We start from the raw sequence: 23618 nt of genomic DNA, 5'->3' as shown, positions 1-23618 counted from the left end.
TCCTAGCAACCCAAAGTTATGAATCCACACCACAAGATAAGTTTCACAAAGGAACGATATAATTTCATATATATGAATTTATCACCTGCTCATCACATGCCCATGCCATCATTTATATAGGCAAAGGATAGATGAAGAAAATAAAATAAAACATATCACAAAGTTCTAAGCATAGAAAAATAACAAAGCAACAATTTTCAAAGCAAAACTTAGTGCTAATACCTAAATGCCAAGGTAGACTCATGGGAGAGCACACTGAGAAAAAGAGGGTGGGGGCCACCGCTCTAATTTTTTCTCTTCAAAAAAAGAAAGAAAGAGGGTGGGGTGTCTCTAGGTATTGAGCGTCATGATGGGGAGTGCCAAAAATATCCATCATCCTCCATATATTCATAAAATAAGCCCTTTCCTTTTATTTTTCCAAAAATACCCTTACATTTTTATGACAAATCCCTAGGCTGGTGTGTTAATACTAGGGTCTTGGGCTGCATCATTACCTCCTTGTCAGAAGAAAACTTGTCATCATGTTTTGCCCTGATACAAGTAATGCCAACTTGCCTTTGCCAATTCTTCTTCAATTAGTCTTCTTCTAAAAATATCTTCAATCCTCTGCCCCTCAAATGACTAAAACACAGGTTCTTTGTTAGGCACCTTACCAATACACCAAAAAGCTTCAGAGCTGATGGAACGCATTAGGCAAGGCCGTTTAAACTTGTCTCATACTAGGCTGGGTCCCACCCAGTCCCTTACCTAGGCAGGCCCCCACTTAGTACCATAACACAACACCACGCTTCCGAAGTTGCTGTCGTCGGTGGCCCACTCTGTGACAGCTTTCACTCTGGCCTTTTTTCCAGGTAGCCCTTTACATGGGTCGCCCCTTCCATGACTCGAACACGAGAAGCAGTGGCTGCTCTGATACCAAATGTCAGGTACCTTACCAATACGCCAAAAAGTTCCAGAGCTGATGGAATGCATTAGGCAAGGCCATTTAAACATGTCCCATACTAGGCTGGGTCCCATCCAGTCCCCATAGCTAGGCAGGCTGCCACTTAAGACCATAACATTCTTTGTTCCATGGAATCACATCCGTGCAGTGCCTGTGAATAAAAGAACAACTGCAGTTGCTACACTTGATTTACATTTCATGCCAACCACTAATGCCACATAACTCATAAATTTTCCTAATTACTTCCACACTTTCTATCATGAGATAGTTTTCAGCAATGCCACCGTGATGTGATGCACTTTCATAGTGCGCATCTAGGGGTGCTGTTGCATCAATAAGTCCATTATACTGTGCACCATAATAACACATTGTATGGAATGATGAAGTAGCTAGATTATCAACTTGGATTATTTTCTTCTTTTTCTCCTTTTTTTCTTGCAGCTCCAAATTCATGAATGGTTGCCTATGTCACAAATATCATCAATATTTTCAAAATATAATGATTTTATCGTAATATTTTCAAAATATAACGATTTTATCGTGATATTTTGATAAAACGACAAAATCCCGAATTAATCCTGAGAATTTAAAAATATAGTGATATTTTCATTTACCGGGATAACATCACATATTTTTACGATTTTTTTAATTTTACATTTTTTCTCAATTTACGAAATCTTGGGTTCCTTATTTTGGCCGAAGCTAATTAATCTTTCTAGAGTCTGAGATTCCAATTGAGAGGGATCGGGGTGCACAGGTCAGATTAATGGTTAACTTTGGATTTTGTTTTGGTGTAAGTACAGAGAATGGAACATTGGCAGATGTAGCGTTAAAACTGGGTGTAAAAATAGGTGTAGGGTGTGGTGTGGTGTCTGGAGTAGATGCAGGAGAGGGTGATAGTAGGCATAGAGAGGAATCTTGAGGATGGTGAGAACTGCAACTATTCACTTTGATGGGTTACATTAAGCCCAAGCCACTAACTTTCTCAGGTTCAATAACTTGGTTGGGTCCATACTCCATACCAATGGTATGGAGTCGTCGATCGCTTCCGGTATCCCACCTTCAGTTCGCGGATGACCCTCTTGTCCTCCTAAAACCGGGTGCATCCTTCTTAGCGAATCTAAGGAGAATTTTTTGGTGGTTCGAAATCACATCGGGCCTGAAAATTAATTTCGCTAAAAGCGAAATTTCGGGTATTAATCTTCCTCCGGATCAAGTCGAGTATCATGCCAACTCCTTGGGGTGTCGTAGCGTTTCTCTGCCAATTAACTACTTGGGTTTTCCATTGGGTTTCGGTAAGCCCAATAAATCACAGTGGGATTCGGTAATTGAATGTATCGAGCGACGATTACTAACGTGGAAGAAAAAGAATCTCTCCTTTGGTGGTCGTATTACTCTTATTAAGGCGGCGATGGCTAATATGCCTGTCTATTATATGTCACTCTATAAGATCCCTGCATCGGTGGTGGCCCGAATAGAAAAGATTCAAAGAGACTTCCTATGGGAAGGTATTGATAATGGTCCTAGAAGGCTTCAACATCTCCTGAAGTGGAAGAAGGTTTGTAAGTAGAAATCTTGGCGCGGGGGGGGGGCGGAGGGGGGGGCATTGGGAAAATTCGTATGAGAAACACTGCATTACTTAGCAAATGGCTTTGGAGATTCCCTGTCGAGAGGGAAGCACTATGGCATGATATCATCAAGGAAATATATGGCTGCGGGTGGGGTGAATGGGAATCTCGAGGGCCGTCTGCGGGCATGGGATCTGCTGTTTGGAAATCAGTGGAGGTGGTGAGAGAGCATTTTAAGCCCTTGGTAAGGTTCAAAGTAGGCAAAGGAAATTCGGTCAGGTTCTGGGTAGACACTTGGGTTGGTTCAGGACCTTTGTGTGATTCATTTCCTGATCTTTTCCGTCTAGCTGTTAATCAAGGAGCGGTGGTATCTGATTATCTTTGTCATTCAAATGGAGATGGGAATAATTTTTGGGACATCACGATGCGCTGGCATTTGAAGGACATGGAGATCGACCAATTCACCAATCTGATGCAAACGCTTGATCAGGTATATTGCTCTCAATTTGTATCTGATCAGTGGATTTGGACCCCCGACTTGGAAGGTGGTTTTTCTGGAAGATCCTTCTTCCGTTGTATGTCTGACGTGGTCAGCCATGCCTCTAATCGTGCGAGAATATGGCGTCCTTCCATCCCTCCTAGGGTAACGGCTTTCTTGTGGACTGTCTCCTTCAGATGCATTAACACTTGTGATAGACACAAGAGTAGATGCCTTCAAATGGCGAGCTGGTTTGGATGTCCGGAAGAAAGTTTGGACCATATTTTCATTTCCTGCCCCTTTGCACACGCGGTTTGGATGTCCGTTATGCGCCTCTTTGGCGTATCTACTGTGCTACAGGATAGTATTACGGATATTATGTGAAATTGGCTAAATGTTTTTGGAGGCTGCACAGGGAGCTCATGGTGGGTATTGGTACCTTATGCTGTCGTTTGGGTTCTGTGGAACGAGAGAAATAATCGTGTATTCAACAACAAATGCAAATCCTGGCAACATATTGCCTTGGACTGCAAAATGGTTATCAACTCATGGTCCAAAGAAAAAAGGAAGGTACCGTATTCGACGACTGATATTCTCCGTAATTGGTTGGTAATCGTCTCGGAGAGAACATCTAGGCAGACAATCTCACCTAAATGGGAGGCACCACCTACAATGTGGTTCAAACTTAATTTTGATGGGAGCTCCCTCGGAAATCTGGGACCGGCAGGCATGGGAGGGGTCGTTCAGAATGAAGATGGCATGGTTATCGACTTATCGTGTCTTTTTCAGGGCCTTTAGGCATATGTGATGCCAATGAGGCGGAGGCAAGAGCGCTCTTATTTGGACTCAAGTGGTACGCAGGCAACAACTTGGGGCCTCTCATTGTGGAAGGGGATTCCAGTAATGCCATCGCTTGGGCCTTGAGTCGATGCTCCGGTCCGTGGCGGCTCTCCTCTTTTTTGGATGAAATCCATGATCTCATTCGCATTATTCGCCCGACATTTCATCACAAGCGACACTCGGCTAATTCAATTGCCGATTCTCTAGCTAAGGAGGGCACCCATTTGTCTGAGGCCAGAGTTGAATATACGGATATGAATCATGGCGCGGTGCCTTAATAGTTAATACATTGTTATGCGGTTTTATTCAGCAGTCATTGTAATCTGTATCGGGGACATCTTGTCCCCGCATCTTGTATTCGGTGATTTCTGATATAATAAATTTGTTATCTTTCAAAAAAAAAAAAAAAAACTCCATACCAATCTTCGTCTTTGAATTCATCATAGAGTTGGTCTCTGTAGATCATGCTCGAGAGTTCTTGGATCGACTACTGTTTTTAACTGACCGACTACTGTTTTTAACTGACCATTAACAGAAATCGAGACTGATTCTATACCAAAGAAACTAGTCATATATATATATATATATATATATATATATATTTTTTTTTTTTTTTTTTTTGAAAACTAGTTAGAAAATTGTCTTGTATCAAAGAAAGGCTAGCCTTCATTTCTTGTTGACCCAAAGACAAGGCGAACCGTTTTTTCTTTTCTTTGTAGGAAAGCAGACTCACAGAACTTGACTTTAATATCTTATATGCTCTAATGCGAACAACTCTGTGAAAACTCGAAAGGAACTTTTCTGAATTAATTTGTTGATATGTAACGTATCTCCTGGCTGGCATCAATCTTACTGAGTCGAACTCCAAGGAACAACCACTTGTACCAATTTCAAATGGTGCCGACAAAATTCTAGAGGAACTTCGTCGTGTGACATCTAGAGAAAATAAAGAGAAATAGAACTAACTTTGATAATTGTTGTGGGTTATATAGTACTCTGACTATTGTCGAAGGGGATGATACTTTGATCCTATCGAGCTTGAGTTTCTTAGAGTGAAACTGGAAAATATTCCTTTCTTTTTCTCTCGTGTGTTTTCCTTTGGCTTCTGCATAGGGTGTGTTTGGTTGCCCAAAAGCCAGGATAGTTTAGCAAATTTGTTTTGCATTTGCGTGCCATATCAGCAACATCTCTTCTTTGGTTGCCAACATATCATCAAAATCTTTAGAGACTACAAGACAGGTTTCATATGTAATTTTTGCATGTTTGATTACATGGCATCCATGTCTCATCCTTGTACCTTTCAAGAAAAATTTCTCAAAAAGGAGGAATTTGGCTCAGAGCTATGCTGCTTTTTCTCTTTAACTATTTCTCTCTCTCTCTTCCCTCTCTCTCTTCTCTTTCTATTATGGTAATAACACCCCTCCCACTACTTACGAGGTTGGCAACCAAACACTGCTTATCACTATTCCATGAGGTAAATTCTAGGTAAATCAAATGTGTCTCCTCCTTATTGACTACTTATACCACTAATCTGTAGCCAAATAGAGCCTTTATTGCCATTGAATTTTGGCCATCATTTGTATGTGATGTGTGGTGGCATCGTATCTTCTCTATTTGGTTTCTTCTAAAAGGTAATGAGATATTACCGTTAATCATACGAGACTGATTTCTGTAATATCTTTTCATAGTCGACCGTTGGGATGTACGATGTGCATCCTTGTATCATTGTCCAAAGGAGGTTGGCACTAAATTCCACTAAATGTGGCCATTGAGTGGTAGTAGTTTCCTATTGTAAAGTTCACCCTTCATACACATCTCTCATATCTGTCTTATTTTTTTTATCTTAAAATCAGTTTGGGTTACTGATATTGACTACCATGTTTTAATAATTGCAGAGACACAGCTTGTCTTTTCTTTTTTTTTATAATTGATTTCTGAAATTTTTTGGGACCTGTAATGACCTTTGACAGCTGTTTAAATACTATAAGACAGTATGAGTTAGTGCAATTATGTTACTAACCCGAATGGTTCGTAACGTGATTGATCTTCTTAGAGGGAAGATCAGCCTCTTGATCCACTTGGAGGGAAGGAGCAGTCCTCCTGTGTGCAAAAGACACAATTTCTAAGATAATTTCTTCATTAAATTATAGAAAAGCAAATGAGTGTTTAAATAAAACACTCAAGGGATAAACATAGAAAGATCTAGAAAGATCTTATGATAACAATGGAAATAACTAAATAAAGACTAATCTAATCTTTCCTAGTATCCAAATCAATTCTAGTTACTTAATCCACTCTACTTGCCTAATCTACCTTACAAGCAATCCAATAAACAGATCTTCAAAGATTTGACATATCCTAAATCCAAACTAATTTATTCTACTATAGTGGGACCCAAATTATCAAAACATGTAGTGCCTGTGTGTAATTTGTGGGGAATGCTCCAATGAAGTGTGGCCTACAAAAACCCAGCCTCAAGGGCACCCCATTGGATCCAACTCACCCGACAACATTTATCATTTCTTTAATTGTGCATGCTTAACTGTACTTATAAATGTGATTGGGGGGTGGGGATGCACGCACACATTAGTGTAACCAGACACGTACGAACCTAACTTCGAGTCAAATAATCAGTTTTCGACTCACAATCTATTCTCAAAATCCAAAACGCCTTGGAAATCATTTGCCGATGATTTTGAAGATATATATGATTGTTTGCAAATAATGGTTATTATTAAAATACCATAGTTTAATGGTATCCAAACAGTTGTCTATGCCCCATTTGCAAATAAGGTCTAATTTTGGTGACAGCCAAAGATTCTATGAAACAGTCATGACACTACAACGTAAGTTAATGGTATCCAAGCAGTTCTCTATGTCCCATTTGCAAATGAGGACTAATTTTGTAACGTCCAAAGATGCCTCAAAACAATCATGATACGACAATGTACGGCAGTAACTAGAGGTGTCATTGGACCCGGATGGCCCAATGGATCCAAAGAATCACAATGTTAATGGATTGGATTTGGAACAGTTGGATATCCTAACTCTTTGGATAGCGTCTTGTTTCCTATGCAAGTAGGACTCTCCACTCGCGTGAAGTTTCCCTTGTTGCATCCTAGTTGCACTAGGAGTAGGTTAGGTGTCCTTTTGGATTCCTAGTAGGACTAAGAGAGGAGAAAGATTCTTCCAATGTGATTTAAGTGGTTGGAGGGTACATCATCTCCTCCTTGGAGGTTTGTTTAGTGGGTGGATAAAATATTCAACCAAGTGGTGGGTCTTGTTATATCATTTCACCATATTAGGAGGTCGGCTAACTCTGAGGCCGAGAGGTTAGCTAGGGAAGGGTTCTCTAGGTCGGAGTTGTAAGTATTTGATTTCCTTCCTCCTTGAGTCTTGTAACTTTGGGCTGGTTTTCTTGTTTTGTTGTCCTTTGATCATCTCGATTAGTGGGGTTTCCCCTTGTTTTTAAAAGTTTTCACTAATTTAATTCTTTACCATTTAAAACAAGAGAGGAGAAAGATATATGTATTAGAATATATAAGAATATCGAAAACCAATGAGTATGACTGGGCATAGAAAAACAAGGGTGAGAGAGAGAGAGTTCGTTCTTGGGATTTTCTCATGTGGTGAACAATTAAAAAGGGTATTTCTCTTGGTTGCTTTTATATATTGTCTTGGTTGAGAAGAAAGGGAAAGGGTTATGGTTTTTGGGTTAATCCATTGTAATCATTGCCCTTTCTCATAATGAAGATCGTGATATCACCTGCGGAGAGGCATCTTGGCCGAACCATGTACAAACTTGGTGTGCGCATTCTCGTGTTTTTCTTGGGTCTCAAATTATTTTGGATCCTAATTCAGACTTTGCCACAAAATCCGATGGAGCGTCTTAGATCTAAATGGTGGGTGCTAATGTATGAAAATACCCTTTAAATTTTCGTTCAGTTATATCTATTAAAAATCCTACTCAACATTTCATTTTTTTCTAACCTCTTTTTTTTTGTAAGGATTCTCCTCGAGTTTCTTCTCTTTCCTCCTCTCAACCTAAAAGCTCTAACTGGATTTGCTTAAGTTAAGACCCAAGACAATTGAATGGATTGTGACTCATACTTGAAAGATTCAAATAGCACACCATATAGGAAAGGACACATAAGGATCCAAACGGATCATGACAAAGACATAGGTGGATCCGATCCGAAGTCAATTCTTTGACAAGGGATCCAAATGCATCATGACCAAGACATATGTGGATCCTATCTGAATTCAATTTTTTGATACCCCTAGCAATAACCATGACAAAAGATATTGCCTCTTAGACTCTTTTCTAAGGTTTGACCAACAACCCTACCTTAATCGGATGACCCTAGCGGCCTAACCCCATGATCCATCAAGCCATGCTTAGAGTTCTGCCAAGAAAAGCTAAGTCATTAATTTTTGTAGGCCTTTATCTCATATAAAAGGATGTTTATTTAATAAGAGACCAGAACCATGTGGCTGGATGGAAGTCTACAAAATCAACGGTCTCCCTTACAAGTGCATGTCCTGTGGGACCCAGTTATTTAACAGTTAGAAATCTATCCCGACAATGATTGGACTCATCCATGAATCAGATAAACACAAATGGCATTATGAATATGACAGAACCAGCTAAAACACAAAAAATCTGTCATTCAACATCTGTCTTCATGTCTGATTGTCCATTGATCAAAACAAAAATAAGTTTCATGGGCATCTAAGTTTTATCATTAAAAGAACGGATATAGTGGTTGGATGTAATAAAAAAAGAGTGCAAAGGACGAAAGTAAAGTTCAAAGAGGTCCAAAGATACTAGGCCATGTGTCTCATTTCCAAATAAGATTAACTTATAATAATTGTACTTCCAAATAAGGACCGGTTTCCTTGCCTCCAATAAGGGCTAAGCTTATAATTAAGTAGGCATTTCACTGATTGAGAAAAGTATAATCTTTTAATTAATAAATGATCATTTGTTCAACGAATAAGCCCTAAGGGCCTGTTTGGATACAACCCATTTTGTATTTGGATTTGGAATTGAGTTTTGACTACAAATTGAATAGATCAAGCAGCTCATGTAGAGGGAGACAGAGAAGGAAGGAGGTACTTCCTAGTGGAGGGGAGAGGTTGAGGAGCAAAGAGGGTGAAGGAAACTGCCAGATCCGTTGATTTCCAATTTCTTATTTACACAGCAAATTTAGAAATGTGATTTTTTTCACTGTCAACTGCTGAATTAGAAATCCAAGAATTTGATCCGATCCAAATTACAGTGCAAAAAGGGCTGCAAATGTGAGAAATCCAAATCAAAATCTTCTCGGCATCCAAACGGGCCCTAAAGGAATTCATGAATGTGATTGAAGAACAATTTAGATTATCATCAAAGCCACTTGCTAGTACCTTACTATGAGGATGATTACTATGAAATACGACCGGCACAATGGTATGACAAAAGAGAAGTTATGATAAAATGAATGAGAGAATAATAAAAATAAGTAAGGTGATTGTCCTGTGCATGTAAGAGGAGGAAAGGCTTATGATTGAAAAATCTGATAATACTCACTTGATTATTTTTGATTGATTTAAAAAACATTACCATGAGGAAAGTACCAAATAATATCAAGAATTTCGTATCTAAAATGAGACTTCGTTTTATTTTAGATACGAAATTGTTTTTAGATTTAATGGATACGTTATATGTTCCTATGAGAAATTATATGGTGGCCGAGTGTGAAGTCCAGTGCACAGACAGCACCAAAGTGGGCTGTGTTTGATCAAATATCAAGGGTGGTGCTTTTGTAGTACCGCCTGCAATGGACTTCACACTCGGCCACCATATAAAAACTCATGTTCCTACTATGAGAATAAACCTTATTTCTACTTTAAAATCCGAGTCTTTTCTCCTCTTAGAGAAATCAAACCATTGGAGAAGCCTAGCATGATGGATTGGTTATGCAATAATGGAACATTTAATTTAGAAGCAAAGTGGCTCCATGAAGCTCAAGCCAAATCTCTCTCAACAAACAAGTAATCAAGGTCTAGCTTCTTCTTTGGCCTCTTCACAACAGTTCAGTTTTGAAGGAGAGAGGATGAACATATACTGAATTCTGCTATCCACAGGAGAGTCTTTCCCAATAAAGCAGCTAACTTTTAAAAGTGAGTCCTTCCCAATAAATTTTCTCTAAATTTCCATTGGCATCTTGCTCCTCAGTCCTCACAATACTATAAGCGGAGGAAGTAGAATATACCAACTTTGAGATGCTTCTTAGTAGTAGATAATGTACACGAGTGCCTCCCAAATGTGATGTGCATGCCCCACAAGACAACGAATAGTCCCACCAAAAACTATGTGCACATACCAAACAAGACACGACCGTTGAGTAATATCCTCCTTGGATACTTCATATTTTCAGAACCAATTGAGTCCCAAACCAATTATTCATAATTTTGTCCAATAATGGGTTTGAGAATCACAATCGGTTTTCAAAATCTAAAACGAAGAGGGTCTAGAAATCATTTGCAAATGACCTTGAAGTTATATATGATTATTTGCAAATAATCGTTATAACTAATATGATATCGTTTAATGGTGTCCAGAAAGTCCTCTATGTAGGCCTCCATCCCCCATTTTCAAAGAAGGAATTATTTTGGTGACATCAAAATATGCCATAAACCAGTCACGACGTAACAATGTAAGTCAATAATTAGGGTGTCAACGGATAAGACAATCCGATGGGTCCAAATTATTCGAACATTAATGGAGAAGATTTGGGCACAACAGCTGAATCCAAATTGTGTCCATTAGATCAAAATCTTAAGATCCAAAATTATTTCAGATCGTCACTTAAACATAGCCACAAAATCCTTTGGAGCGTCTTAGATCCGAAAGGAGTCTGCCAATGTTCAAAAACACACTTCATACATATTATAAGAAAAGTGTTTCTAAGCACGTGCTTAGGGAGCTCCCTAAGCACAAGTAAAAAGCCACCGATTGGTTCGTATGGCGGGTCTACCTCTGCGGGGTCCACAAAAAGCGACCAATTGGTGGCTTTTTAAGCCACTTGTGCTTAGGGGAGCTCCCTAAGCACGTGCTTAGAAACACTTTTTTGTAAGGACTTTACATGCCAAAATCCAGGTTTCTGCTTGTAAATTCCAGGATTTTACAATCTGGGAATCCATGTATCCAAGCGGCCCCTTTGAGTTTCTTTTCTTTCCTCTAGTAACCCTCAGCTCTAATTGTATTGTATATAATATAAGTATGACCTAGGGCACTTGGATGGACGGTCCAATTCGAAATAGATTGTAACTCCGACTAAGAAAGTAAGATTCAAAAAGTAGTCCAAAAAGAATATAACATATGGGATGTGAATTGTTCTACAAAATCAACGGTCTTGATTACACATGCATGTTCAGTGGGACCCAGTTATTTAACGGTTAGGATTGATCACGACAATGACTGTCCATTTAGTTAGACTTAACCATCATATGAATATGACAAATCCAGCATTCCAGCTGGTGTGCCACAGCACCAAAAATGTGTCATTCAAAACCCTTCTGTTTGTCGTTTTCAAGTTTCGAGGGCTTTTTTGTCATACGATTAAAAGAACGGATAGTGAGTGGATGTATCAAAAAAGAGTGGCAAGAACGAAAGTAGCCGAAAATAAAGTGGTGTTGTTTTACCTTTTCAAAGAGGCGCGTCCCGTTAGAGGGGCCCAGTTTCACTGCTTTCCGCTTATCAAGGGCCCCACTTTCTGTCTTTTCCGAATCTCCCTTTCCTTGGCAGATACGCCTTCCTTTGCGTCCTTCACACGCTCTCACTGACTTTCTCTTTACTTCTTTAGGGCTATCAACCCTCTAAATGGGTTTATCAAACTCTTTAAATGTGTGAATGCATTATGCATAGACATAAAACTGTGTGAATGCATGTAGAGTAGTGTACACGGTAAGTAGAAAGCTTGGAGGAGATAGGAATTGGAAAACCGGAACATTTTCCGGTTTTTAGCTGTTTGGTTACGGTTGAAACTGGAAATCCCAAAATTAAAACAATTAAAATTAAAAAAAAAGGTAAAATGAAATAGAGAAATGACATTAGCATCCTGTCTTGCGGCATAGACTCGGAGAGTAGTGGAATAAGAAGTCAATAGGGAGGAGGCAAGCATTCGATTTTCCTGGAACTTACCACGAGGAATAGTGGGAAATAGTATAAAAACAAAAATGTAAATTACCATTTACATCTTATTTTATCTTTTTTTTTTTGGTTTCTTAATCTTCGTTCTTTTCCTACCTTCCATCGCTCACTGCCATTGCAACTTCTCTTAGAAGGCATTTCGCAGATGGTCTGTTGCATCTGACAGGCGGACACATGTTCACTTTTCAGCAGATTTTGTCTTCATTCACGAGGTGGCTACTGTCAGATACAACAGACCATCTGTGAAATGCCTTCTGCGACGGACGCTAGCAAATCTCTAACTTTTATTGGTTTTTATAATTTAAATCTCATTATAAACATACCCATTAAAAAAAAATCTCATTATAAGCATCCAATCTGTTAGAATATGTGAGATCCAACGGTTGTATTGGGTTGAGATTCACCGTTGGATCATCTTGGTGGTAGATTAGGCATGTTGGTTAAATGTGGTAATCTGGTTTGATGAGTCAATTAGATCAAATTAGTAAGTAGGTTAGATGGGGCAAGCTAAATAAATTAGGATATTAGGTTTGGTGGCAAAATGATGTAGGTAGGTTTGTTAGAAAAGTAGATTAATAGAGTGACGACTGCCATTATATATTATATAAAAAGAAGTGCAGATCTCATTTCCAACAAACTTGATGAAGGATCCATCTTTGTTTAATGAAAACTAGGCATGGCCCACCACAATGTGAAAAGTTAGGAAGTGATGTATTATATCACCCCCCTTTCTTCCCAAAAGTTAATGTTTATTAATCTTATCGGCCTTGGCTTTTCCTGTTTTTCAGTCCCATCTCATGCTCTCCTCACTCACTGTTCTCTCAAGTCTCTCACTAGTCCTCTAATTCCACTCTCTCATGCAGGGTAAATACGGTTTCTATGAATATTTTTCATGGTTACCAAATGTGCCTCACAAAAATTTTCTAAGTATTAAATTGTCTTAATTTGCCACAGAGTCACACCTAGCGGACACATAATGATGGACATTTTATCAAATTATAAAACATAGATGTTAGATGTGTGCATCATGATTGGTTTGAATATATAATCTTATATGCAAATAATTTTGAATTTAAATATAAATAGTTTGAAAATAATTGTTAATTGAGGAAGTCTAAACTGAAGGGAGCCCTTGCAAAAAAGAGGTGAAAGGGCTCCCCCATTGCCTGCACATCACCATCATGTTTGACTTTTCAGCCGATATTAACGCATGATGGTGATGTGTAGCCAATAGGAGAGCCCTTTCACCTCTTTTCTGCAAGGGCTCCCTTCAGTCTAGAATTCCTCTTGTTAATTATAAAAATTTGTAATATAGTTTTGGCCCTAATACACTACCATTTTGCTTTGTTAATCAATTATTTTTATTCACATATTTAGGGCAAAGTCCTCTCCCATACACATGCAATTTTTTCATAGATACCAGTAAAATTTATATACAAATTTTTTTTCATGCAAATGGTTTTGATGTTATATATGAATATTTGAAAATAATTGTTAATTGAGGAAGTCTAAACTGAAGGGAGCCCTTGCAAAAAAGAGGTGAAAGGGCTCCCCCATTGCCTGCACATCACCATCATGTTTGACTTTTCAGCCGATATTAACGCATGATGGTGATGTGTAGCCAATAGGAGAGCCCTTTCACCTCTTTTCTGCAAGGGCTCCCTTCAGTCTAGAATTCCTCTTGTTAATTATAAAAATTTGTAATATAGTTTTGGCCCTAATACACTACCATTTTGCTTTGTTAATCAATTATTTTTATTCACATATTTAGGGCAAAGTCCTCTCCCATACACATGCAATTTTTTCATAGATACCAGTAAAATTTATATACAAATTTTTTTTCATGCAAATGGTTTTGATGTTATATATGAATATTTGCAAATAAAAATTGGACACCACCAAAATTGTTCCTTATTTGAAACTTAATAAGATCATTTAAAGTTGATTTTATTTGAAAATGCGATATTATGAACAATCTTTTCCATTAACTAAGATAGATATAAAATTATTTATAACCATTATTTGCAAATAAAATCAGACCCAAGTAAGACTTCACGCCTATAAGATTATAGGCAAATAATTTTTAAGGATATGGAAAGAGGCGGGGCCAGAGTTAATGGCTGTCAACGAGGCATAATATCTCACTTGCATGTAAAATTAACTTAAAATATTTTTACTTGTAAAAAGGGACCAATTTCAATGACATCGAAAGAGGGATAAGCTTATAATTAAGTAATCATTTACTTTGTTTAACCAAAGTATAAGCTTTTCATTATGTGATGATTTGCTAGATCGAATATCTTCTTTCTTCAGGTTTGGTGCCTTTCTTTTGTTTATTTATTGACTTTTTCAAAAGTACTTTCTATTTTGAGCACATTACTCCAGAGCCACTATGTATTACAATGAGGTCGTGAGAGTTCTCAATCTTTTTTCTTTTCCTTTTTGTTTTTCTTTTTTGAATGGCAAAGAATTATACTAATGAAACTAAAAAAACAAGTGACAATCCCACCGATTGAGATGATCAAAGGACAACAAAACAAGATCAAACCATAACCAGGATACAACTCAAGGGGGAGGAAATAATCAAATACCTCCGTAAGGTCGTGCCCTGTGTAGATAACTTCGGTTAAATTTGAATTTTCAATTTTCTTAGGGCTCGTTTGGATACCTCATACTTTGTATTTGGATTTGGAATTGAGTTTTGAATACAAAATGAATAGATCTGACAGCTCATGTTGAGGAGACAGAGAGGAAAGGAGGTACTTCCTACTGCAGGAAGAGGCTGAGGAGCAAAGAGGGGAAAGGAAACTGCCTGTGAATTTCCAATTACTTATTTCCACAGCATATTTGGAAATTTGATTTTTTTCACTGTCACTCACTAATTTGGAAATTCAAGGATTTGATCTGGATCCAAATCACTACACAAAAAGGGCTGCAAATGTGAGAAATCCAAATCAAAATCTTCTCGGCATCCAAACGGGCCCTTAATTCTTTTCAAAAGGATTTTATAGGAATACGCCCATTTCAAGGTGTTTCCTAAGAGCCCTTTCTTTTGTGCCACATGACCGTGACAAAAATGTCGTTGTCTTTTTTATAGAATGGCAAACGTCCACCTAGTTTAACGAAAGGATCTGCAAGAATCCTTTGCCTTTGGTACTGTGAGAAACAATGTGATTGCCAGGACTGGGGAACCCACAAGTTCTGCTACGGATATGGCTAATCCGAGCAAATCCCTACACACCACATGGGATAGGGAGAGTAGTTTTTTTTATTTTGAGAAAAAAAGAAAAGAAAACTAAGATGAAGATAAGTAGTTGTCAAGTGTCAATGGACTCAGAAGGACGTCCGAATCCGAACTTAAATGGACAGATCTAGACACATTACTAGTATACGTGGACATATTTCTAGACCTATGATATAGGGGTGCAACTCGGGTTGATTTTTGGAATTCGGAAGCAACCCGAACCTTAAAATCAGGTTTGGGTTCAGGTTGAATCCTATTCATTTTTTAGCAAAAGCTCAACCTGACCCTACCCAAGTTGCATCCATACTATGATAAGACCCAAAATTATTACCAATCAGATCCAGACAACTAACAAGGGCCCGTGGGACAGTCCTAAATCTGATTGGGATTGAGCATCTAGTTTAATGGTTAAAGCTTTATTCTTCAACCTAGAGGTTGGAGGTTCAATGCCAGTTTACCAACCAAAAATCCGATTTTATTATACTCTTTTACACAAAGATCCTCTAATTTTTTTATAACTTCAAGTATTATTGAAGGAGTATTTTAGTAAAAATAAGCCATAAGCATTTTTGAACTATTCCTATTTTTAGTTTTTTTTTTTTTTTTCATTCATCTCTCAAGTCTAGAGTCACCCTCTTCCCCTACTTTTCTAATCACTAACCCTATGTCCCTAGCCCACTGTCTCCCTACCACTGCGACTCACCTTGGCAGCTACCAGCTACCGCTCATGCTTGCACTCTCCCTCTTCCTGGTCCTCTCTTGAGAATTTTAACTGTGTAAAATGTAAGTAGGGACTACTAGGAGACTCTGAATGACAGTCTGAATTGAAATGGATTGTGACTGAGACACAAGAAGTAGGATCCGAAGAACACTCCGAATCTAATCCAAAAGATAAGAGATTTGAATAGATAGTGACTAAGACATAGGTGCATCCATTGACACCCCTAGCTATTGCTGGTTCCATTATTTAACCAAATAAGTAGTTGAAAAATTAAAATGATGGTCTGAATTGAACAAACATTATAATATGGAAAATGATGGTATGTTAGTCACTAGGAAATTAACCCAAAAATATACATTATAATATGCATTGGCTTTTTTAGAGGCCAACAAACTTTGGCCGACGAGACCCTTGTTTTAATGCCGCATCGGCCGGACAAAGAGACTATGGTCAAAGCTGATCGCATCTTACCTTAAGAAGATAACTGGTTATTTGTGTTGAATGAAGTAAATGTATTTTGGTCATTCTGTTGAAATAGGGATGCTCCTTTTATAGAAGGGGACTGATAAATCGACCCTCATATATCTTAACTCCATCCCTTTTAACGGAAAATGTTAGGGCGTGTGAGTTGTAGAAGTAGTACACTTGTATGATGTTTAACGGCATATGAAAACTTTATTCACACGCCCTAACATTTTATGTTAAAAGGGGTCAGTTTAAGATACATGGGGGTCGATTTATCACTGCCTTTTATAGAAATATAGTTTTTTTTTTTCTAGGAGCTCTCGTAGTTTTGGTATGAATTTTTTCTGGCTAGAAAGACGGGCTATACTTTTTCTTTAGGGTCAATTTGGTTGCATCTAGTTTACCTCGTAGAGTGGTGGTGAATTAAAACTTAAGTATTCAGTAGGGAGGAGACAAGCCAAGATGTCTCCTCGTAGTTACCTTGAAGAGTAGTAGTAGTGTTTGGTCGTCAACCTCGTAGGGGTTGTCATTACTAATATAGAAATGGAGAAGAGAGATGGTTTTTCGCTGGTAGTTTGCTGATATGTTAAGTGGGCAGACAAGGATGAGACAGGCCAAGTAGTCCACTGGTGCATCGAAATTCTACATGTAACCGGAGTATTTTACAGAGGTAGCAGACAAAAATACACATAACCCCTCTAAAACCCAGGATATTGTGCAACCAAGCAAAGTTCGGGTTTGAAAGGGCAACCCTTGCATAAGAAAATATTGACACTGGAGTCTGAATTAACCCCAACTCAACATGGCATGATGTAACCTTGTGTATGGGTATTTTGGTCATTTTCATATAGATATCAGATTTTGAAAAAAAAAAAAAAAATGAGGCCCAGGTAAATGTGATGGCACCCCGAGAGGGGTGGGGGTGGTGAATTGGGTTTATAAAAATTAGCCCTTCTTAAAAATTAATTAACAAATTAAAACCAAAAGGCAAATCCAATTAAGAAGATAAATACCAAAATGCAAATAAGGATAAAGAAAGAAAAGGAAAGAGTGCACCGTGGTTTTTGTAGTGGTTCTGTCCAAATCCTTGACCTACATCCACTACACCAAAATCCTTGGTAGCTTCACTAACCAGACCCCTTTACGGGCGTAGTCCAAGCCATTACAATTCACCTCTGAGGTGGCTCCGCACCTCAACACTTGCCCAAGGGTCTTCCAGGTGCCCTCTACCGTATACAATCACAGAGGTGGCTCCACGCATCAGCAAGGGTCTTCTGAGTGCCCTCCATCGTAACAACATGAACAAGAATAAGGGGCTTCCAGGCGCCCTCTACCGTTAAAATCGGAGTAAAGAAAGAATAAAAGAAAGCCTTTCAAAGGCTAATACAAGAAAGATATACAATTTGATCAAAAGATCCAATCCTTCACAAGATGTTCAAGAGAGGTATTTTTCACTCAAATATTTATGTATTTTTCACTCAAATATTTATCGGATATGATTATAGAGTGGTAGAGATATGATTTAAGGGTCAGGAAACCCTTATATAGAAAAGGAGCCAAAAACTAGCCGTTTGGGACACCCTCCAATGGCTCTTTAACGGCTAGCAACTAGCCGTTGAACCATTTTAAAAGATCATTTTTTAAAAATGGACTTTGGTCGGTCGGCTGCCAGAACTTCGTTGTTTTTTTCTATTATTAATATTTTGCCCTCTGCAATTTTGCCGATCAACCATTAAGCTCTGTTTTTCTTCTTTGTTATCCTTTTTCATTTGATCTTTGAAATGGACATTGGTCCAGTTGATTTCCATTGCATTTATAAGTTACTTAGGGCCGTCTGGATACGCGGATTTTAGAATCTTGGATTCCTACAAAATTGTACATGGGAGACAAGAGAAGAAAATAAACCTCCTGTTGTTTTTTGATTTCTTGCCCTTCTTTCCGTCAGCAAGAGAGTAGGAGATTATCCCATGTTTCCAGGTTTTAGAAATCTTAGGATGGGAAGGAGATTTCTAAAACCTAGATTACTTACTTAAAATCCAGGATTCTAAAGAGAAGCGAAACGGCTGGTTTCCTTTTTCTCTCGTCTCCCATCTACAATTTTGAGGAAATTTGAGATTCTAAAATCCGTATATCCAAACGGCCCGTTTGGATACCTCATGCATTTGTATTTTGATTTGGATTTGAGTTTTGGATACAAAACACATCAATCATCTTCATGTTCATGTTCATGTTTTAAGAGAGAGAGAGAGAGAGAGAGAGAGAGAGAGAGAGAGAGGGAGGGAGGGAGGTCTCACTGCTGCCGGAGCAACATCGAGGAGCAGCGATGGTGAAGGAAGTTGCCACAAATATTGATTTCCAAATAATGTCTCGCATAACAGATTTGAAAATTGGAATTTTTTGCACTGTTGTAGCTGATTTGGAAATCTAAGGATCTGATCCAGTTCAAAATATCAACTAAATCCAAATCTAAATCTTGTTGGTATCCAAACGTGGCCTTAGGGTATTTTAAAAACTTCCTTTGATGCCTTAAGTGATTTTTTTTAGTGGTGATTGGATTTTGCATTCTAAGATGGTAAAAAGACTTGACTTGATGATCTTCACATTGCATCTTTTGTTTTTTTTTTTGGTAACAAAGGGTGTCCCCACCCCCTTCGGGGGTAGGACTATTTCCATACGGATGCATGCAATCACCTGGAAACAACGAGCATGGGGTAAGCAAGGGGGGATTTGAACGCTCGTCACTGGGAGCAAACCCATGACTTTACGCCAAAGAGCCACACCCTTGCATCTTCAGGCCTCTTTCGTAGTCTTTTCCCATTTTTTTCTTCTTAATAAATATGGAATGGCAAGGAGATTGTTGAGGGGACATTTCAGTAATATGGTTGGACATTTCACTTGTTAACAATGAACTCATCCATGAGAAAAAATGAGAAAAGGAAAAAAATATTTTACAGTTACAGAGCCTCTTTTGAAATTTCCTGGCAGACCATCAAGTCAAACCAGCCCAACCCTCTTCCATCAGCTCTCAGTGCATGTCCCAATCATATCTCAACTTAGCCATATTCAAATTTAGAAGGCCCAATCAAAAGCTAAACGACAAAGAAAGAGGCCACCCACTGTATCGAAAATCAAACTGGGAATCTCTCTGGTTGTTGATGGGTTTCTTCTTTTTGGACTTCTCTGTTATTTTGCCTTCTTTCTTTCTTTGAAACCTTCCTTCCTTTCAGACCAATTCCACAAAGATTACTTTTCTTCTGGCCCTTGAACTTCCCAGAAAGAAAAACAAATATCCCCCCATCATCTCAAAAAAAAAAAAAAAACAAAAAACCCTGAAACTTAATTCTCAAGCAATCTCTTCTGGGGTTTTGATTTCTTCCAAGATGGTGCAAAGAAAAGCAGTGCACAAGCTTGGAATCCAAGCTGAATCAAGGAAAGATCATGTTAAATCAGACAAGTGGTTTATGAGCCTCAAACCATCTTCTCAAAATCATGATATCAAGAACAAGGGAGGGAGTGAGCTAAAGAAGAAAATGAAGAAGGCAAGATCTTTCAAGGCCTTGAATTTAGAGACCAGTTTGGGGTCTCCTTTCAATATTTCCTCTCATACTACTCCACAGGAAAAACCATCTCTAACCAAGATAGAATCATCACATGGGTCTCCAAATTATATGAAACCCACAAGCAGTTGGGATGCAAGGAAGGAGGGCTTGAAGGTAAATTCCCATTCTAGAACTACTTGTTCTTCAAATTCAAAAATTTCCAAGAATTCTGATACTTATAGTTTAAAACCCATGAAGAAGATTTTGAGGAAAACTTCTAGTTTGAAACCAGTAAGATCTTCCATGAAGAAAAGTAGTTCTTTGGTTGGTTCATATTCCAACCAAAATGTGAATAGGGCAACCTGTTCATCAACTTTGAAAGATTCGAAATTCCCCGAATTCGTGGCTCTTCATCCAGGGTCAACTGAATCAGAAGGTACTTCAATCATTAAGGTCTGCCCATATACTTACTGTTCTTTGAATGGTCATCATCATGCGCCTTTGCCTCCATTGAAGCGATTCTTGTCGGCAAGAAGGCGTTTGCTTAAAACACAAAAGAGCATGATGTTGAAGGGATTATCTCCATCTAGAATAAAAGCCTCTGGTGGGAGAAAGAAGGAAATTGATACTGGTCAGATGGATTCTATTGTTGATCCTACGATTCTAGACGAAGATTCTTATGGCTCTGCGGGCATTGATTTCTTTGTAGAGATCTATGCCAGATCAAGGGAAGAAACTAAAGAATTAGTAAAACAAGATGATGGAAAAATCATCCATTATGAGGATGATAAATTGACATCAGAATTTTCGGTTACCCCGAATAGTTTTGATGAAATATCATTGCTTGGAGATGATGAAATACCAAATGGATCTGCGAAAGCCTCTGAAGTAGAAATGGAAGAAGACATTGGAGATGCCGAGAGCCAGTTAGATGTGCCTCATTTCAAAATGAGTACTGATGATGATCTAGACCAAAACAGAGATTTTTTCGCTGAAGAAATGGATATCTTGATGAGTTCCCCTGAATTTGATAATGATCTGCAAGTAGAAGTTCCAGATATTGAATATTCATCCAATTTGATACAATCAGATCAAGTTGAAACAGGTTTCAATAGTGGCATTGAGAGCGAATCAGACAAGGACTGCGAGCTAGATGAATCAATTTCAGAAACCAGTGACATGGATTGTGAGGAGGAGCAAGTAATCTCATACCCATATAATGAGACTGATTTTTCGACAGTCTCTGTTGATGGATCAGATCTGTTAATTGCCACATTTGGAAGTGGTGATTATATCAGCACATGTGAAGAAGCTACAGCAGATGGAGAAATACTACAAGAAGTGCATGAAGAAGATGTGGGAGATTTTAATGCAGCATTTAGAAGTGGTGATTCTGAGGGCAATGGCAACAACTTAGATGGAGATCACACTTCAGAAAATGGTGGTATTTTTGAAATAGAACGGACCGACATGCTCAGTCACGTGGACGTCATCTGTTTCCCACTCCTTTCAGCTACCACAGAGTATTCGGCTGAGAAACCAACAGAAGGTCATGAAGAGGAGAATGGAAATCGTGAAATGGACAATGTCTCTCTCCAAGTGGATTCTCTACTTGGTGGTTCTGATGAACCAGTAAATTCTCTTCAAGATGATCCAGAAATGGATAATCCAATTCTGACAGAGGATCAAAGATTAGATCAGAGCCATGCAGGTATTGATGCAGATGTTTGGCCCCAGATAAATGAACTAGAAACTATTAGCGATGTACTCGAAGGCGAAACATCTGAATCTATTGATTCAGAAGCAAAACAAGAAACAGTCACAAGTGATGATAAGACAGATCAGGCATTAGGTGCTGATGTTGAAGCTGGAGGGGAAAAGACAGATAAAATTGAAGATGCCACTGGCTTGCTCGAAATTGAAATTTTCGTTTCTAGTCCTGGTTACTCTGGAGCAGGTCTGGATATAACTAATGAAGATGACAGCCTAGTCCAAACAATGGAGTCTGAAGGTTGCCTCTGTGATGAGAAGAATTGCAGTCAAGAAACAGTTGTTGATCCGAACAGTATCGTTCTTGATCTAAACATTCATCCTGAAAATGGTACAGAAAGGGAAAAACAAACTGAAGATTCCATTCCTGATCAGGATTACTCTGGTTTACTTGATGATATAGATAATGAAGATCAACCTCCTGTTGATCTAAACAGAACAATTTTTGATCAATCAGACATTGGTAAGATAGTCAAGATCCGAGAGCACTCGGAAACGGATCAGAAAGAGCATGGGGGGAATAACATCTCAAGTTCCCTACTTTACGAAGAATGCAATAATACAGAAAAGAGTGAGTCAAATTCTTCTGCAGACTGCAATGGGAGCGATGATAAAATGAAAATAGAAGATGGTGCCGATTCAGATGCAATGATTATCAATATAGCTACTGACTCCAACCAACCTCTACCCATGGCACGTCATTATCTGAAAGGAATAACCAACAGAAAGGGAAAGCGGACCCTCGAGGATTCGAAGGAAATCAGGAAATTCAACCCAAAGGAACCAAGATATCTTATCCCAGAGCCAGACCCAGAAGCAGAAAAGGTTGATCTCAGACATCAGATGATGGATGAAAGAAAAAGTTCAGAGGAATGGATGCTAGATTATGCACTCCGACGGGCTGTGAATAAACTAGCTCCTTCACAAAAGAGGCGAGTCACACTACTCATCCAAGCTTTCGAAACTGTCATACCAGAACCTAAATATGAAACTCATTTGCGACATGCCACAACAAGGTTCACTCATGCCATACCAGTTCAAGCTTGCAGCTAATGATGATCAAGGTAAGAACATCAACAACTATGAAGGTAACTGAGTAAAATCTTTTATATGAAAGTAATTTAGGCCCTGTTCGTTTTAGAATGTGACAATCTCATTGTTAAATTTTGCAGGCTGATGGCCATGGGAAGGAGGTTAAATACTTCAGAAGTATTACAAGGTAAACGAATGGTAGTCATTTGTGTTGTTAGTGCAAGAAATGAGGTTTACAAGTAGAATAAATTCGGATCAAATAGCTAAGTGGAGCTTCATCTTGCAGGAGCATTGGAGGCCACACCAGTTTGGTTTAAGTCAGTGCTAAATGTAGTGTTGAACTGTACAGACAGTACTATGTTTTCTACCGAGGTTCCAAGATGGTTTGGAAGTTAAGGTGACGAAAGGTTTTCCAGTGCTGTTTAATAGTAGAATAAATGGGGTGTGTTAGAGATCTCATGGTGTGAAAAAAGACTCTGGTGTGTGATATTTAGTTTCTTCAAGGAGATGTGGATCCTCCCTAGTTGTAAGGATGCTTTTAATTCAGATATTGTGTGTTTATAATAAGTTTGCTTCTAATTTAGTTTTCAGTGATCATTACTTAAAGGTAGCATCTTCTGAGGGTAATTAGTTGCTTCTAAATTAGTTTTCAGTGATCATTACTTATAAGTAGCATCTTCTGAGGGTAATTAGTTGCTTCTAAATTAGTTTTCAGTGATCATTACTTAAAGGTAGCATCTTCTGAGGGTAATTAGTTAGCTACACCGACGGCTAACTTAGCTACACCGACGGCTTAGCTACACAGTCGTGTAGCTAACTTA

General features: G+C 38.5%; 1 protein-coding gene across 2 annotated transcripts; it reads left to right on the top strand.

Moving 5' to 3' along the window:
* Window positions 1-19557: 19557 nt before the first annotated feature.
* LOC143852193 (uncharacterized) lies at window positions 19558-23387 on the top strand. Of its 2 annotated transcripts, none has more exons than XM_077361570.1 (3): window positions 19558-22853; window positions 22938-22984; window positions 23084-23387. In XM_077361570.1, exon 1 carries the CDS (start codon window positions 19837-19839, stop codon window positions 22816-22818), a length of 2982 nt encoding a protein of 993 aa, XP_077217685.1. In that variant the 5' UTR covers window positions 19558-19836; the 3' UTR covers window positions 22819-22853; window positions 22938-22984; window positions 23084-23387. The 2 variants fall into 2 exon arrangements, with proteins under 2 accessions (XP_077217685.1, XP_077217684.1); XM_077361569.1 differs by having other exon boundaries at window positions 19559-22829.
* Window positions 23388-23618: the final 231 nt, after the last annotated feature.

Source organism: Tasmannia lanceolata, unplaced genomic scaffold (assembly GCF_043159265.1).
Source record: "Tasmannia lanceolata isolate RefF3 unplaced genomic scaffold, GAP_Taslan_0.1 ptg000019l, whole genome shotgun sequence".
Taxonomy (NCBI): Eukaryota; Viridiplantae; Streptophyta; class Magnoliopsida; order Canellales; family Winteraceae; genus Tasmannia; species Tasmannia lanceolata.
Note: the sequence above shows the minus strand (reverse complement) of the source record. Positions and strands in the feature narration are given on the sequence as shown.